The 18,021-nt window shown below is 46.7% G+C and overlaps 1 protein-coding gene across 1 annotated transcript in view; it reads right to left on the reverse strand.

Annotated features, from left to right (window-relative positions):
- sema6a (sema domain, transmembrane domain (TM), and cytoplasmic domain, (semaphorin) 6A) overlaps positions 1-18,021 on the reverse strand; it is a gene marked incomplete at both ends in the record, with an annotated part of 55,224 nt that overhangs the window by 34,459 nt on the left and 2,744 nt on the right. Inside the window, 4 exons of the mRNA XM_079161828.1 lie at positions 297-387; positions 6,829-6,930; positions 7,680-7,742; positions 9,051-9,111. Of these exons, the coding sequence (XP_079017954.1) occupies positions 297-387; positions 6,829-6,930; positions 7,680-7,742; positions 9,051-9,111 (317 nt within the window). The remainder of the gene's footprint in view (positions 1-296; positions 388-6,828; positions 6,931-7,679; positions 7,743-9,050; positions 9,112-18,021) is intronic.

An 18,021-nucleotide genomic window follows, 5' to 3' on the forward strand; every position in this document is an offset into this window, starting at 1 on the left:
GCGATATTAAACACAACCGCAACTAATCCACCCGCTCAAATAGACTCAACTCTCCCATCTAGCTCAAACATGTTCCAATGTTTAATATGTGCAGATAGGAGAAAATTAGGATTAATGGTTTCGCCTCATGGCAGTCAGAGTACTATCACACATACTTAATCTATTTTTACCTCACGGAAACTTGTGTGACTTTCTCTCATGTTAAGCCACAGGAAAGGACTTGAATTACTTTAGCACTACCATTACAGATAAGTAAACTGTAAATTTGACATTTTACGGATGCATTTCAATCTTACCAGCAAACAGGGCGACGTTGGCGTGCTTGGAGTCATACGGGCAGCGTGCCATCCCACTGATCTCCTCCCCGAGAGCCTCCAGGGTGTCCAACTACAGGGTCACAAGTGAGGTGAGAGGTCAACAGCGGGTCAAGACAATGTAGCGCTGTCAAACAAAAGAACAGACTTGAAATACAACTAAGACAGGAAACATTGGCTCCCGGTTGGAGGAACAGATCTAGAGGAGGAAAGTGAGAAATGGCCTCAAATGTCAAAACAATGATGATCCAAAAGCCCTTCTTCTTCTACTGCGTTAAAGTGAAGACATGTGGTGAGTCGTGATAGAATAGTCCCCAAAAGCTGTACCCAGCCCAGGAGAGAGTTCATCTAACTCTGACCTGAACCCGAATCCCCTAGATGCCACTTTGGTGTCGACCTGAGAGCTGTCAAAGCCGCCCATCTGGGAGTATCGGGCAAACTGTCATGGAGGGAGATTAACAAAAAACTGACATTTTCCACAGCAGCGTGTTCCGCAGCATGGGTGGACGTGGTTTGCTTCCTCCTGCCAATCTTTTATCCCTCAACCTCTACTGGCGTTAAATAAGAGCTTTAACAACCCTCAAAGACAGATCTTTAACCCGTACGCCGCTGTGCCCTGATTTCTAAAGTTTGTGCTTTCGCTGTGAAGAGAAAATAAATGGGCAGAGCAAAAATGGGTGAGAACATGGCCCTGAGCGTGGGGAATGGGAAGAATTTGTACTAAACCACAGTAGTTTTTAAATAGCACATCATACAGTAGTCATTATTTCAATTTTTGCAGCCTCAACTTCGTCTTGTGCTGAGAGCTTTTCCTTCGGCAAGATTTGTTCCCTGATTTGGTACATTTTTTGTTTTAATTCTGCACCTAGACAAGGAAAAAGATAGGAGCGTAGTTTATCCAAACTTACAGCTAATTCCCTCAAAAGTCCGATTTCCACAAGCTTCTCTGAGGCCTTGTCCACTGTTTAAAAAGCACTACTTGTGTAGTCCAGGGCTCAGAGAAATGATCTCTGTCAATTGGAATTTAAACAACTTTTTTGCGCCAAGTTTGGCTCCAGTGGGATTGGCAGGGTACGGCGCAGGATCAGATGTGGGTGAAAGGTCACCGATCGTCCCTCCACGGGTTCAGCTTGTCTTCCCCAACGCATCTCCCTCACTCTCTCGCCCCGGCTAAAGATGAGACATACACACAGGAGAGGATGGAAGGAAAGCCACACTGCGCTGGTCCAGAGGCCGAGGTCAGGGAACATCATTGAACACACTGTTTGCCTACGGAGTCATTTTTTCTTCTCCATCTCTGTTTCTATCTCTCGTACTCCACTTACTCACTTTCTCCCCCTCCCTCCCTCCCTCCCTCCCCCCTCTCTTTCTTTTTCTCTCTCTCACTCTCGACAAAGAGGAGAGCCAAGGCTGCAAACTGCTTACGCCGCCCTTTCTGGTCCCTAAACAGGTCATTTTGTTTTCTATTCCTGTCTCGGCGGAAACGGTTATCATCTGCCCACTGAAAAAGGTCACACGCACTCCGGCGCAATGCCGGAAAAGCCTGCCAGAGAAATTGTTGATGCTGATTTGGCAGGGAAAATTACAAGTGACCTTTAACAACAAACACACACAACCACCGGCAGCAGCGCATTTCTCGATTTCTCATTCACTCTGTTTCTTCAGAAATTAGAGTAGGATAATACACGGAGGCACGCTGGTTTTAAGATATGTATTTTATTAGACAGGGCAGACTGTAATTATAGTTTAGGTCGAGTTAATCATAAGGGACACGAGTGGCTGCAGGTGCGTCCACTGAATCAGAGCGTCTGGGTGCGGCTTGACAACGTCAGCAGCTTCTGTGTCAGCTACCTTCACGCAAACAGTCCCCCCTCCTCTGACATGCCACAAACAGTCGCGTATCTCTCACGCGCAGCAGCCGCCCATCCCCTCCCACCCCTCCGTCTCCTCAGTTGATTTCACCGAGGCAGTGACCTCTGTCTGCTGGGCTCGGCCGGCTGTCTCTGATCTATTCCTGCCTTTTGAACAGAGGAAGACACTCCCAGCCCGGCCGCAGATACACCCACAACCCCCCGTCTCCTGTCACGTTGGCATGAGCGCATAAAACAAAACACGGCGGAGATCACACTTTCCAGCTGTTAGCCTTGTGCAAAGCGACATCCAATACTTAAAAAATGAGCAATAACAATCTGCCACACTGATTTACAGCATTTTTTAAAAATGACCATAAAGAAATTTGATGTTTAAACGGCCAGATGGAATTTTTTAATTTGTTTTTGTTACCTCGTGTACCAGGCAAACCTTATTATGCTGTGAAGTCCACTGGCTTCAAAAAGTGCTTCGGCTTTGGAGCAGCACAATTCAAAGTAATGGGGAAGGGAACCGTAGCGCTGTCACACTTTGTCAGCGCTGTCTCGACAACTTGCCGTTCTGTAGGGAGCTAGCGTAGCTCCGCAGACAAATTGTACAGTAACCTTGGCTCGGGGTGCAGTGATTCTAGATGAATTAATTACTACGACGGCTCTATGGTATTTTCCATAGGCTATATGCTAATTAATTAGACAAACACAATGTAGATCCAAAACATGCCCATCAGGAGTGTTATAATTGGTTCAGCAGCGGCTACAGCACTCGGGGTGAGGGACACGTTCTGTCTCTGTGTCTCTGTTGTTTTTACTCTTTTATGGGCTTTATTTATCATTGCGGAGGGATTTGTGAAATCTTACTGAGGACAAACTTAGTGTAGCCATTGTCCCACTTAATAACTGTTGGCTTGAATCTGTTTCCTTGTTTGTTTCATTGAAAAGTGCACATTTCTTCTCTTAGGGGCAATTCTAATTTCCAAAGTTCCAGAATAATAATGGGTTTTAACTGATTCAAGGCTTTGTCCCAATTGTTGGTGTCAGCAAGGGCAGCCGCTGACAGATTCATCATAACACGGATTGTGGCGCGTCGATCAATTTTCAGACCGGTGTCCTGCGGCTCGCAGCTGAGTTGAATCGCCGCACATTTCTTTGCATGCGATCCACATTTCCACCTGCGCAACCTTCACCATCTACTGTTTAAAAGGTCAAGTGCACAAGTTCACATCTGGGCCAGGAGCGCTTGTGTAAACCAAACAAGGACACATCTCCCTGGGAGATTAATAGTCATGGCCCATTTCTCTGCAAACCAGGAAGGAGGAACCCTCCTCCCCCTGACCACCTTTTACACGAGAGCCTGAAACCAGAGTATTTGCAGCTGTTTACAGATATGTTTTTTTTTTGGCCTTTTTTTTTTTTTTTGTGCATTTTTGCCTTTAATGTAGAAATAGGGGGGAGAGAGAAGGGTGTGTCATGCAACAAAGGTCCCAAGGCCAGAAGCTACCATGTTGCTTTTTTGAACCAGAAAGAACCTGATTTATTTTACCCTTCAACATTCTAGCAAGGTTGATCTTTTCAAAAACAAGATGGTGAACAAACATTACACGAATATGACACCAGTTTGATTATTTATGTACATAATTGGCAAAACAAGTGTCCTGGCAATTATCAATGAATGACCTTTTACACTGTTTGTTAATTGTCTTTCTTTGGATTGAATATCATTTCCTGTCATTCTTCTGGAAGAGCTGTAGCATAGAGAGGTATGTGCGCGTGTGTTTATGACAATATGTCCCTCCGTTTTCATTCATCACATCTCACACTTGGCACACGTGAATTTCCTCAGTCCCCCAGAATCAAGTCTTCACCTGGGACCCGCTGATTCTACCCCCCCCCCCCCCCCCCCCCCCCCCAGCATCACCCGGCAACAGGCGAAGAAACCGACTCCAGTCATAGATCAGCCCAGCTGGATGGGGCGTTTATTATTACAACACAGCAAGGGAGTGACGGAGGGAGAAAGCAACAGAGGGGAAAGATGGCGGAGCGGTGGGAGCGAAGAAGGAGGGGGGGGGAGGAGAGGAATCGGGGCTGGCAGGAGAGGAGGGAGAAAGAGGGAGGATGAATAGAAAGAGAAGAGAGGGACTTGGGTGCTGTGTGGTGCCCGGGGGTGAGGATTGTGCCGTGGCTGCCAAGGTGTCTGTCTGTGTTTTTAGTTTTTTTCTGTGCGTGTATGTGTAAGTTATGTTTCGATACCAGCACAAGCTGAGGGGCGGTATAATTCAATGATGAGCTAATGAGGAGAGCATGTTGGTAAGGTATGTAAAAATGAAGAGGTAACCGGTCAGGAAAGGTGTTGGAGGAGAAGACAGCACAGGGGTCTATCTGCCCCCCCCCCTCCCCTACCCCCTCTGTCTCCCTTCCACCTCTGCTCCCCCCTCCTCCCCTCTCCCGCTCGCCCTCGCAGCGCTGTTGATTAATGTGGGATGAGGCTGGCCCCGAAACAGAAGCTCTTTTCAGTGCTGTCACACTGGGGAGATGGAGAGGCAAACTGTGGCCAAGGTGGATTTAACCACAAGCACACACACACACACTCACACACACACACACACACTTTTTTTCTACCAGGCAGAGTGGATGAGCCCAGCACGCCATCAAAGACCTGGTATCTGCACAGAGAGCCTGCCAGCCTGTCCGCAGTACAATGTGTCTGTGTGTGTGTGTGTGTGTGTGTGTGTGTGTGTGTGTGTGTGTGTGGGGGGGGGGGGTGATTTTGTAAAAATGTGCCTGTTTGCACAGTTGTCAGTGTTTGTATGTTCTGTTTGTGTTTCCCCCCACACACACATGTGCCCAGGCATTTGAATTTTAACAGTACAACATTTTAAATGCCTTCAATATCCTCTTTAGACTGCCTTTACATCTCATTTGAACTTAGTCACGGCATATTGATTCAGGTATTCCCAGACTAAAATGGCTATTTCATTCAACCCAAAATAATTACAGTGTAGTCAGTGTGTGGGTGGAATTACTTTTTAAGGGAAATAGCAGTTGGAGGCACATTAATGACTCACTGAAATACGGGGTCTAATTGGACCGAACAAATTTGAAACACGGGAAAACATTTGAATAAACAAATAAACCTTTGATGAAATAAACCTATTTCATCAAAGATGTGTCATTTTTCACAAAATGACTAAATCGTTTTCTCAACAGAAATCATTAATTTTGAGATTTAGATCGCCCGTCACGTGCAGTGATTTATGTGCGGCATGCATTGACTTTTATTTTTGCTAAAAGGCAACATACGTGTGTGTGTGTTTGTGTATTTATGGCCATTTTACCCAGCCTCGCTGTGTTTTACACACACGTCCTTTCAACTCCACCAGACCAGCAGTATCGGGGCAGTGACAGCTCAAACACAAACCTCGCAACCATAACCGGAGGGGCTATAAAAAGCTAACAGCGCCTGATAAATGCGGGGACATAAATTCCACGTTTCCCTGCGGGAGAAGTCAGTGAATTGAAAGATGTCTGCTCCGTGTGCTTAGCATGCCAAGACCACGGAGGCAACGCAGAGGAGATGTCTTGTTTCTCTGGTAAACAGATTTAAACTGCGCGACATTTCCCCAACAACAAAAACATCCTTCAGGCCAGAACCTTGATTCTGTTTTCAGCACATTTCAGGGATAACTTGGGCCTCAAAGTTGGATACAATTGTGGTAATCACCAGTTAAGCGATCTGCTTCCAGCGGCATGTTCTGCTGTCCTAACGCTAGGTCAGCCCAGCCGCTGCAGCTTGTCTCGGGAACGAGCTACGTTTTACTCAGCGCGATGTCAATGCTGCTCACTCAACATCAGATTTATGTCTGTAGGGAAGTAAAAAAATGTGGACATTTTCAGTCTGAAGGCAGGCCATCTGCTTTTTATGTCTGTCTTTCCATCTGCCTCTATGCCTTCAAATTGTACTTTATTTTTATGTATTTGTCCATCTGCTTCACTGTATGCCAATCATTCTCCCCCCCCCATGTCTTCTTGACATCTTTATTTTTGTCCATCAAGCCAATCTTGCCGTCAACCTGCTCTCCTTCTTGACCCGAGGTCGTCAAAATGCGTCTTCTTCTTGGGTTTTGCTTCTCTTGAAAGGAATCTTGAAACTATTTCAGACCCGCCCCGCACGAATGCGGGCTGTTTATGGGGGATCGGATTTCAGGCCGGTGCCTTCAGTGAGTGTGTGTGCGAGACGGCGCTCCAGGTAGTTAGGTTTCTCCGCTTCTAAATCGAGCGTGTCAAAGTACACCTGGAGATAAAGACATAGGAGGAGGGCCTGCTGAGTTGTGAAAGTCATCCATCTATGTCCATCTCTTCATCGCTCCACCACCCCCCCCCCCCACCTTCTAAACTCCTGCATGCTTGGGGTTGCATGTGAAAAATATCTTTGTGTCAGAGGGAAGAATGAAAAGAGAGGCAGAGGAGAAAAAGAGAGGAGTTTTAAGAGACTACATGCACACATGTGTAACGAAGGCCTGCCTTTGGGTTCTCAAAAGGGCAAAGACCATCACAGAGCTGTTCTTACATCTGTGTGTGTGTGTGTGTGTGTGTGTGTGTGTGTGTGTGTGTGTGTGTGTGTGTGTGTGTGTGTGTGTGTGTGAGCGTACCTTGTAGGTCCGACAGGAGGGGTTGAAAGCATTTGTCCCACACACAAACAAGGTGTCGTCATTTTGCTGCAGGAGGACTTTGATGAAATTGTGACACTCATCCTTCGGGGGGGGGGGGGGGCACAGGCCGGGAGGGACGGAAAGAGACATAAGTCATGAGACTCCAGCGTCTTTTATAAGAGACACTTTCACGCTAAAAGCTACATGAGTTTTTTTTTGTTTTTTTTTAAACAAGGGCCTCTTTCTTTCTTTCTTTTGAAGTACAGCATGCGGTGCTCCACAGGCAAGTGGGAGGCATGGGAAACAAACGTCAAGCGCGTAATCATGAAATGTAACGTTTCCTCACGGTGCATTAATGAAATCTTTATTCATTTTCACAGTTTTGTTAGAACGTACGGCAATTCCAGAGAAAACACAATTGCACTGCTATTTGATTTGAAGATTGTCGTTGATATAAATGTAATATGAGCTGCAGGGAGTGTGTTATTAAACCTCCATGTCTGTTAAAGTGTGTGTGTGTGTGTGTGTGTGTGTGTGTGTGTGTGTGTGTGTGTGTGTGTGTGTGTGTGTGTGTGTGTGTGTGTGTGGGTGTGTGTGTGTGTGTGTGTGGGTGAGAGAAACAGAGAGACTGTGAGAAATGACGTCTGTTACAGCTTCTCTGCATTGCATAATGTATGATTTGTTCTAGAAGAGCTTTGTGACATTTGTGCTATAAATTAAGTTGAGGAGAAAGCGCAGAGGTTGAAGTGTCTGTATGTTTAAGTGTGTGTGTGTGTGTGTGTGTGTGTGTGTGTGTGTGTGTGTGTGTGTGTGTGTGTGTGTGTGTGTGTGTGTGTGTGTGTTTTCTCTACCTTGTGTTTCCCTTTCATTCTGCAAGTGTCCACATCTGCTTGTCTGGACTTCCATGTCATTTTCTGGAGAAACAAAAAATAAGGTAGTAGAAAAAAAGATGAAAAACAAAACAAAAAAACAGAAGGCACCACAGAGCTCAATAACTAATCCATACTGGGATCAATAATCATCATCTGAGATTCTCCGTCATTGATTCCCCTAATGAGGCACCTGCTCTGAGGTGAACTTTGTTCTAAGCGCTGACTGGAGATTAGTTTACCTCCTTGAACTTCTAATTCGCTAACAGGGGAGGAGGAAATACGATACTGACCCCGGATCAGAGCCGAGTCTGTCCAAGGACAGATCCCGCCTCGGAGCTGAGAGCTCATTTCTGTGGATTGATAGGCTGGCCATCCTTGTGCACACACCAGCACACACACACACTGCCTTGACCTGCAGGTCAGCGCTAGCCAATACCTGCCAGTCCACTACAAACACACACATATACACGGCCTCTTTCATTGTCACACACACTTATCAGTCAGTGCTAAGTTATATCTGGCAACCCCTCCTCGCCCCACCCCCACTCCCGTGTCGCTTGAGGGTCAGCGCCGATCTGGCGGTTCAGGCTGCCGCTGTCGTACAACATGTTTGGAGCTCGGCCGCTGATTAAAGACCCCTCAGTCATCAATCAATCTACGCGTCTCCCATTGGCCTTTCATCTGCAGCCCGCTCTCATTAAGACCCACTCGCCGGGGCTTTGACATTGAAGAGGATGAGGTGGAGGGTGAGGCGGGTTGTTGCACACACCACAACGGTCTTGTCTGAATTCTGTTGGCATGCATTACGTTGAGAGAACGAAATTATGCCGGCGAGAAGTGGTGACATTGGAATGGAGAGTGGGTTATTACTGCTGAGGGGCCTGTGCAAATATGAGGCGCTTTCTGAATAATCAGGAAACATACAATGAGACCTCCTTCCTCGCCCGCATGCACCTTGTCTTCCTCGCAATCCTCCCCGGGATTCATCTCCTCTTACCCTCTGCTTTTTTTGTCCCTCTCTCTTTCCTCCCCCACTTTCTCCCAGCTTCCGTTACACACCCATCAGCCCTTCTTCCACCGTCCCACTGAAGAGCACGGATGACGCAGGCGCTTTGCTGGCTGATTGATTGGATAATCTTCTCAACGGGGTCAGTGCGGCGAGCTTGGCAGGCTCACGCCGGTGAGTGGGTGAGTAGGACTGCTGGCGGTCACACGCACACACACACACACACACACGTGCGGCGTGCACACACAAATACCTAGTGGCACCCAGGAGGCGAGTCATTAGGGGTTAGGTTGTCGATTACGCTGAGAACAACGCGTCCTCAGAGAGGCGGACGTCTCACTCACCTTACTGAAAAAGATCTCGTCACTATTGGCAGTGTCCGTGTCCACCGTGTATATGTGATCCCTGCGAGGGAGGGAGGTAGGGAGGGAGGGAGAGAGAGAAAGGAGGGAGAGAGAGATGAGAAGATAAGAGTCAAGACAGCAGCAGACAGTCAGAAAAATTCAACAAACATTCCCCTCTGCTTTCCCCCCCTGCGGGCAGCAAACAACGTCAGAAAAAGGGGGCTTTGTATAAACTTTGTTCGAACTTAAAAAAAAATGACAATAAACAAAAGGAGGCCAGAGCTATTTGCTCTGTCAGACAGAAACAGTCAACAAAGGTTTAGAGCGCTGTGGCGCAGGCCTGGGGACAAAAGCCTCTTTGTCCACAGAGAAAGGTCCTGAGGGGGGGTGGAGGGAGGGAGGGAGGAGGGGAAGGGCTGAGACAGGAGGTGCCAAGTCACTCAGAGCTGTTCAGGTCAATTAAGCCTAGTGTTTGAGCCACAGGAAATCTATACCAACACTCATTATGACTCAGACAGGAAGACTTGTGTGTGCTGGGCAGTGAAATATACAGACTTCTCCTGTGTTACACGCTCCGGCCGCATAGGCCGCAGCAGGGCATATGGAAGACATAAAACCCACAAGGGTTAACTGCCTCCCCGACAGACGGGCCCGGCTGGTGGGACCTAGAGCGTAGCTGCACCTACTTACCCGCCGGGAATTAAGGGTGCAGACAGGGAGAGAGGGAGGGTACGGCTGTTGTAGAAGAAGGTGTGAGCGGGCGAGAGACAATAAAGAGAAGGGGTGGGGGGATTTACCTCGTTTCGAAGGAGCGAACCAAAGGTGACCGCGCCAAGCGATGTAACCGCTTTAATTTGTCGGAGATTAGCCGCTGAACGTGTTTTTAATCAAAGTGTGCAACAGTGGCGTCGTCAGACTCGCAGCTTAATTACGTTTCCAGCTCCCTAACCTGCGCTCAGCCAGCCTGCTCTGCCTCGCTCTCTCATTAACTAAATCTAATAAAGTCTTTGGAGGAACAGGCATCTCTGAAATGAATCCACTTATATCGCTTTCCTGGGGGCCACCGTCGTCTCCTTCAGGATAAAAAAAAAAAAAGAACACAGTCTACTGTACATTATCGGCTGCGACGCCCAAATTGAATAATTAATCTTGGAGAGCAGGTTGAAATTGAGCAAACAGGACACATTTCCGGTGAGGCCAAGGGGCTGAAATCTCTGTCGGTGAAATTCGTGCTTTGTTTTGTCGTTTTTTGTCACTTCTTTCCAGGTCTGCCCTAAAGTCTGTCTCATCACACAACTCTTCTACATCACATTGTGCTTCATCCACCTCACCGAACGCTGTCAGCTATCTCGCCGTGGTGTACAGTCCACTGATCACGTGACTTATAGATCTGCATAGGTACTAAGTACATTCAAACAAACATATTCAAGTTCAACGCTAGACGGTAAAGAAATCTTCCACAGATATACAGATGAATGATGTTAAATATACATTTTTAAACACAAAGCAGCGACTTTTGAATTATTTCTACATCCTTCCTAGATTCAACCTCTCGTGCTCGAGGAAACGCCACACGCTGAGTGTCACCGCGCCGTCTGCCGAGACTAAAAAAGTGAACTGCGCTGCGATGTTTTTCATTAAGGCGCTCTGGCAGCTCTACCATTTCACCACTCTGGCTAATTGATCTGGATTGAATTTCCAGGGTTCCTGAATAGCCCCCTGTTTTAGTGTTTCTTTCACCTTGCTGCCACGGTAACAGGAAACACCAACATGTGGCTACAGTAAATGTGATTATTTAAAATGGCAGCTGTGATTTGTCAAAGATTACATAAAAAAAAAAGAAAGAAATCCACACCATCACATTTAAGATGTCGAAGACACATTTAACAGAAAAGAACGCTGATGGTTGGTAACGGTAATGGATGACATCATTAAAATGTTCAGCTACCTCTGCTAACGTTCACCGACTCGTTAAATGAACTTCAGTTATATCTTTATAATAAAACTCAAACTTTATATTAAAAAAGACGAAACTAAATCAAAAGCTATTAAATCAGAGGATTACTTAGCAGATTTAGTGTAATCCCGTGGGTGATTTTACTGCCTGCAACTTTAAAACAAGCCCATGAGTAATATGCAATCGACTGCTCCGTAATTTTGCACAGTAACCGTCCCGGCTACGCTCCCCGTCTCCTGCCTCTCTTAGTCCCGCCGCTGACAGCGTCCTCGGGGGGCCGAGGCCTTCCAGCCGCAGGGTTTTTGGTTTTTGGTTTCCAGCTGAGATTAGAGCGAGCCAAGCGATGAGGCGTCCCTCAAACATCCTGACTGGAGTTGGAGAAGGACAATGGAGCGGCTGTGTCTGTGTCAACACCAGCTTTCTAAACACACACATGTGCAAGGAGCCCCCCCCCCTCCCCCCCCCCCGCCGCTCTCCTTTTACCCCAACATGCTCTCACACAAACACACACATGCACCCTTTCCCTTCTTCCCCACTGCACCTGAACTCATACTACGACACATTCTGGTGTGTGAGTCACATCGTTACAGCCTCGCTGTGATGAGGAGAAGACAGAAAGCAAAGGCGCGGTCTTTAAGGGACTACACTGGTGGTATTGTACGTTGCAGACCGTTAACTACAAATGCAGTTGAGTTAACATTATTGTGGACCGTTTTCCGAGGCAAACTTGAACTCTTAGAATTGATTTCCAACCCTCCAGGAAGCCAGTGGTTTCCGTTTAATTAATAACCAATGAAAATCAACTTGCAGGGTTGGAACCTGCTTGAAACAAGTGATCCATTCAGAGCTGTGATTATGTGAACTATTGGAGTTATTGGGTAATCCAATTTTTTTTGTTATTGATGAATCTGCCCATAATGTTCTTGATTAATCGTTAAATCACTTGGTTTAACTAATGTAAAAAAAAAGATGAACAAATAGTACCAAAACCCAACTAAACATAGCACAAAAAGTAAGCACATTTGTGGTAACTCTTTGTTGTAACAATGCTTCTTGGCAATCAATCTTATACTGTTTATTTCCCTTTTAAATGGTGCCACATTTGTAAGTAAGGAACATGCATTTGTGGGATGAGCAGCAGAGCTATGTATGTGGGTTGCACCCATGAAAAATTTGCCAAATCTTCTCTGCCAATGCCAAACAGCTTATTCTGCCATCGACTCTTGTTTGGTGGATTGGATGATTGAAGTCTGAAGAAACAAGACATATTGGCAATTTAACAATTTATTCATCAGTCAGGAGCCTCAGTAGTGTGTGGAAGAGCCATACACAGCCACAACAGCCTGGCACCTCCTCCTCATGCTGGTCACCAGCCTGCTCACACACTGCTGTGGGATGGCATCCCATTCTTCAAAAAGCATTTCTTCGCAAGTCAGCCAACGCGGTTGTGTTGGTCACTCTGGTACGAACAGCACGACCAAGCTGATACCACAAGTACTCAATGGGGCTGAGGTGAGGACTGCTGGCAGGTCATTCCATCCTCTCCACTCCCAAATTCTGGGGGTAGTCTCTGATAAACCCCGCTCTGTTGGCATTGGCAGAGAAGATTTGGCACATTTTTCATGGGCGCAACCCACATAGTCAGCTCTGCTGCTCATCCCACAAATGCATGTTCCTTACAAATGTGGCACCATTTTTTCAGTGCGTTAACATGATGTTGCACAGTGTTGTATGTGCCTTTGGAGAGAGAAAGTATAAAACACGTTTACAGAGTTGTGTTTTGAATGAAAACTTGCTCCAAAAGGACATGACAAAGAATAACCAAACACACTGGAGATGATGTGAGGTTTCAAGGTTTTAAAACCTTTTCTTGCTGTGACTGTTGAAAATCTGAGGAAGACAGGCCCCCTACTGACCTAGCAGCCTAAGGCCGAGGTCAGATTTCAAGACAGTTGCCCGCTGAGAATAGTTCAGACTAAACAACTGGTCTGAGTGAAAGCTGCCGTCCTGTTGGGGCAAAGCTGTTGCAAAGAGTACTGATCCAACCTAATTCTAATACGCAACGGCCTGCTTCCATTTGAGCAGCTCGGTGTGAATACAGAAATAGGTGCTCTATTGTTTATTGTTTCCTAGAGTGGAATCAATTTACATTACAGATGTACATATTTACATCTCACTTGAGACTGAAAAACGTTGTAGGAGTGTTCTTCCACTTCGTTTGAGTAGTTTTTTGGACTCAGCCAAGCATTTTAGATCAGGTAAATGCCTTTGAATGTAATAACTCATGAAGTGCAGATCAAGATGATACTCTGCATTCTGTGAGTAGTTCTGTAAGTGCCGGTTCATTTATTCTTTTCCGCTTCGCCATTAGTTTAACTCCCTCTTTATGTTGCCTTAGTCACAGTCACATTAATCTAGAACCAGTCAGACTGGGTCCATCAGAATGATCAGGATTTTTTAGAAAGCTCTTGTCTGTATGTTGAATCCATCCGCACTAAGTCATAATTAAAGCCTATATTTGTTTATATCTTGGCATGTCCAGTCAGAATTTATCTGGAGTGGCCAGGCCTGAATCTTGGACGCTTTCCACAAGTGACTTCATTTACCGAAATCCACCGAGGGATGTTTTTTCTGCCTGTCACTCTCTTTCCTATCATTTCCTCACTCTCAACCGTAAACTGTGAGTCAAATATGACCCGAGGACGGCACAGTGTTTTTACGCAAAACAGAAGGGTCTACTGTTTTGCGGCCGTGCTGTGAAATTTCGAGAAAAAAAAACACTGTGAGATTCTGGGGAAAACGAAATAACAGAAGCCTTTGACGAGTGACGAGCACAGGACATCGGTTGGGCGTCGTGATTCCCGAAACTCAGCACCAAAAACTGTGTGAGTGGGGCGGAAGGTATGCAAATATCCCCTTGGACACAATCATGGAGTCACTGTAAAAGGATGAGCCCAGACAGAGAGAAAGGGCTGAATGGTCAGAGGCAAGACAGTGGACCAACTGAGCGCGGGCGAGAGTGTGAGATGGAGTGGCATAGAAGGTCTCCGTCGGACATGACATGTAGCCATCCGTGGCCACGAGAACAACTGGGCCTTTGTGTGGAAGAATGTCGTTTTCATAACAGCGCATTTCTTCCGCGGTGACGGCCGGCCCGGCCTGGTCCGTCTGCTGGGCCTTTGTCAAACTATCTTGGGAGAAAAAGAGAAGGAACGCGATTAGCATGCAGCCCGCACCTTTGGCCATGCACCGCCCCTCTTTTTCCGCTAAATGCCTGCACGTCCGCCCTCCTCTCCACCTCCCGCCACCCCTCTTCGCCCATATTCCTCTCTCTACATAACTGGATCACGGGCGGTATGAGGAGGGTCCATTGTGCATTGTTTTTGGCTTTCTCCTGGTTCAAATCCTCTTCACAAAGTGGATTTGGGGGGGGGGAGCCAGCAGGCACCTTCGGGCTGTGTGGGGGGGAGGAGGGGGCGGTTGTGAATGGGCTGAGGGCACCGAGGGGCCCTCACTGATGCGGTGGCATGAAATACAACAAGCCAGAGTTCACTCACCCCCCCCCCCCCCCCGAGCTGAGGCAGGTTGTTCTTTTCGAAGGTTGAGGTTCTCATTACGGGTTTTCTACATTCTCTCCGCATCTCCTTTTTGTGACTGTGTGTATGCGGGTGGGTGTGTGTTTGTGTGTTTTTGTGTGTGTGTGTCTGGGTCGGTGGGGTGAGGTGCATGGTTTCAACTTGCACACTTAGGCTCAGTTAGGCAGGCACACATACCATCTGCATGAAAGATGTGGTTTATTTTACATTTATCGATTGAATTCTGTCCAGTGGTCTCCAAAAAATATTTGAATACATCTCCAGGCGAGAAAATACGGGAATTAGCCATTCGTGCTATCCAGTTAACTTAACATAAATTGTGCTAATGAATTCATTATGTGCACACCAACTGAGAGAACATGCCCTTAATCAATATTCCTAACATTTTAACATAATGTCCTGTTAATACACATTAGATCCACAGATCAGATACAACAACATGTAACTCTAGTTCCTGCCGTTACAACCACTTGTACTAATTGGAGAACCTGAATTACTATTTCCAGGCTCTGTATACTTTTGCCGGACGAATTGCTAAAACTTTAAAAAGTATAATACATATTTTTCAGAGAAACGTTTTTAAACTTAGTTCCAACTTGTAATTCAGGTGATTGCGACCGCTGGAGCGGCAAGCTTTTGTTTCAGAGTGTGGACGTGGCTCGATGTCGCTGGTGCTGCGAGCGGAGGGAGAGGAGGCAACCGTGTAATCCCAGTCATTAGTGGGTTTTAACAGGATTTGGTGCTGCTACAATAATGGAGGCTCTAGTGGCCTCCACTGCGAGACCTAAAAAGACCCGACAGGGAAGAACTGTGGCCACGGAGGCACGACTGTTCCAGAGGACTCGACGGAGGGAAGGTAATCTGGATTTTTGAGCCTGTATGTGTGTGCGCACGTCTTTGTGTGGATGTTTGTGTCTCTGTGTGAGTGCAGCCACAAATTTTGGGTCCTCCACTCTCACACTGATCTTTTCCTCTGTCTCACACTGTCGTCCCCCCCCCCCAACACACACTCACATACACACACATTCTATCTCTGGTTCCCATGCTTCCCAGCCTCATAGAGGGTTGTAAACAGAGTGCAGTTGGTGTTACCATGGTGAAAGCCGACCGAGGGCCGAGAATGGCGACTATGCCCTGCATGTGGAGAGACCTGGGGCATGCTCGCTAGGCAGGCTATACAGTAACACATTCACAGACACACACACACATGCGCAATTATGTATGGAGTGTCTCTACTCCTCGTGTGCTCGAAGGGAAATTCTAGTTCCATACAACCTTGGTTTTCATCGCGTCTATCATACTTGGCGTATAGTTTTTTGGGGAAATGAGCAAGTATTACCAATATTTCAGGTGTGCTCACCTTCGGCTCTACCTCCAAATAAAGTGGTCGAGATAATCTGATGAAACTGTCGGCTCGTTTACAACCTGTCTGACTGCCTGACTGCTCGACTCTTGCCCCCTCAGGCCCTGTGTCCCCACCAGTCTTACTTCATCTTACTTTGGTGAGTACAATGTCACCCTAACTGATAGAAATCAGTTAGAAACTCAAAACAAACTACAGAAACATGACCCACTTTGGAGTTTTGGCCTCTTCAGTAGAGATTCAAAAAATTGGTCTGACTCTAAAAATCTAAAACTCAAAGTCATGGCTTGCTGTGGCTACACCCACACACCCACACTCAAGCGCACACTCACACAGAGTTTTCAGAGATCAGATTGATAAATCCCCCCATTGCACTTTGATAAATTTCCCCTGAATGCCCAACATAGTGTATCCTGACCGTGAAATACGGACTGCTGGGGCAGGGATCCTCCTGCGTCCATCTCTCACTGCATCAAAAACAGTTTATTGCTTTTACCGAACGTGACTCTGCTGCTAAACACCTCCAAACATGCATGACAGCAGAGACCCACATAAAGCACAGAGCTCGTGCGTGGAGAGCTTTTTATGTTCATCGCCCGCACTTTAATACACATCATGTCTCAGTTTGTCGTGGATAATGTGCGGCTGATTGCCACCATCAAAAAAACAAAACGAAACAGTAGCTGAACATGAGCCGACTGAGCTGAATCTCATGTTCATCTATGACTTCACAAACAAAGCCCCTCCTACCACGGGTTCAGAAGTGTTTCCTCTGTGTGCCACTGCATCTGTGCGGAGAGCGATTCTGTTATGCATCCCTCTTCTTAAGAGCAGAGATATTTGATGAAAAGTGAAAGGATCCAATGTCTGTCTTGTTAAAACTGAACAAACAAGAGGCTTTTTGATCGCCTGCATATGAAAAGACAGCTGTCTGATGTCTGATCGGGCTGTGCTGTTCCTCTGGATAATGCACCTGATGGAAACTGAGTCATGGAATAAGATTCAGAATATTAAGGGACGAAACTAGTCGTGCACTGAATTCATAATCAATGCTCAATATGTGTGAGTCTAAGAGGGCTAATGATATTTTACACAGATTGAACAAGCCACGACCTCATCAACAGGAGCCATTCTCTGCGATGGCTGCCCACATATAAATTGCTGAACACAGCGCTGCAAAGAGAGCGTCTGATTCTACCAAATCAATACATTGCATTCAAGACTGAAACCCGAGGATGAATTATCAATCACTGCATCTGTTGCTGAGTTCCTTCCTTGCCAAAGACTTGCCTCTTTCCCTCTGTGGATTAAGCCACTTTTGTCTATTTACAATTTCATCAGTTGCTATGTTTGTATGCATCTCACAGCTTAAAACTCTTGTGATTTGATTGCCAGCGACCAAACAGTAGCCAAAAGGGACTTAATACACTGAGCAGCCATTCAGAAAACAGGCTGAAACAGTGTTGAGCTTTGGACCGCGTTCACAGTGGCCATCTGCAAGCTGCCGCACACCAAGAACTGAGGCTCACTGGTCTAGAGGCATGATGGCAAAGCTGTGAGATGCTGGCCCCAGAATAAACAAGTCATTTGATTGGACAACTGTCATAAAAGCAACTATTGATGTTGCCTAGCTTTCTTCTCTCCCTGCAGTATTGTTGGTTGTTTCGTAGCTTGAGACTTGCCAGGGTTGACTGTTGGCCCGCTCTCACATTGATTTCTGAAGTGCTGATTGTCTCCTCTGTTTGCCTTAAACTGCTTTGTCATTCAACTTGTACATGTCTCCATCGATATCCTGTTAGTGGCGATGGATCTTTGTGCGCTGGCTGTCGTTCGTGCGTCCATGTTATTGACTCCCAACATCCTTCTCTGTGTCCGGATCAATGGCGGCCGTCCGGCTCGGTCTGATGTGGGGCAACCCTTCCAGTTATTCGGGGGGGGGGGGGCCCACATACCTCTGGCCATGTGTCAGCATTCCCGTCGGCTTTGAGCAAGTATGCACGAGTGTGAGCGCCGCACCAGGTGACCTCGCACTTGCACACACAAACGCACGCACAA

This window comes from Pholis gunnellus (genome assembly GCF_910591455.1).
Source record: "Pholis gunnellus genome assembly, chromosome: 6".
NCBI lineage: Eukaryota > Metazoa > Chordata > Actinopteri > Perciformes > Pholidae > Pholis > Pholis gunnellus.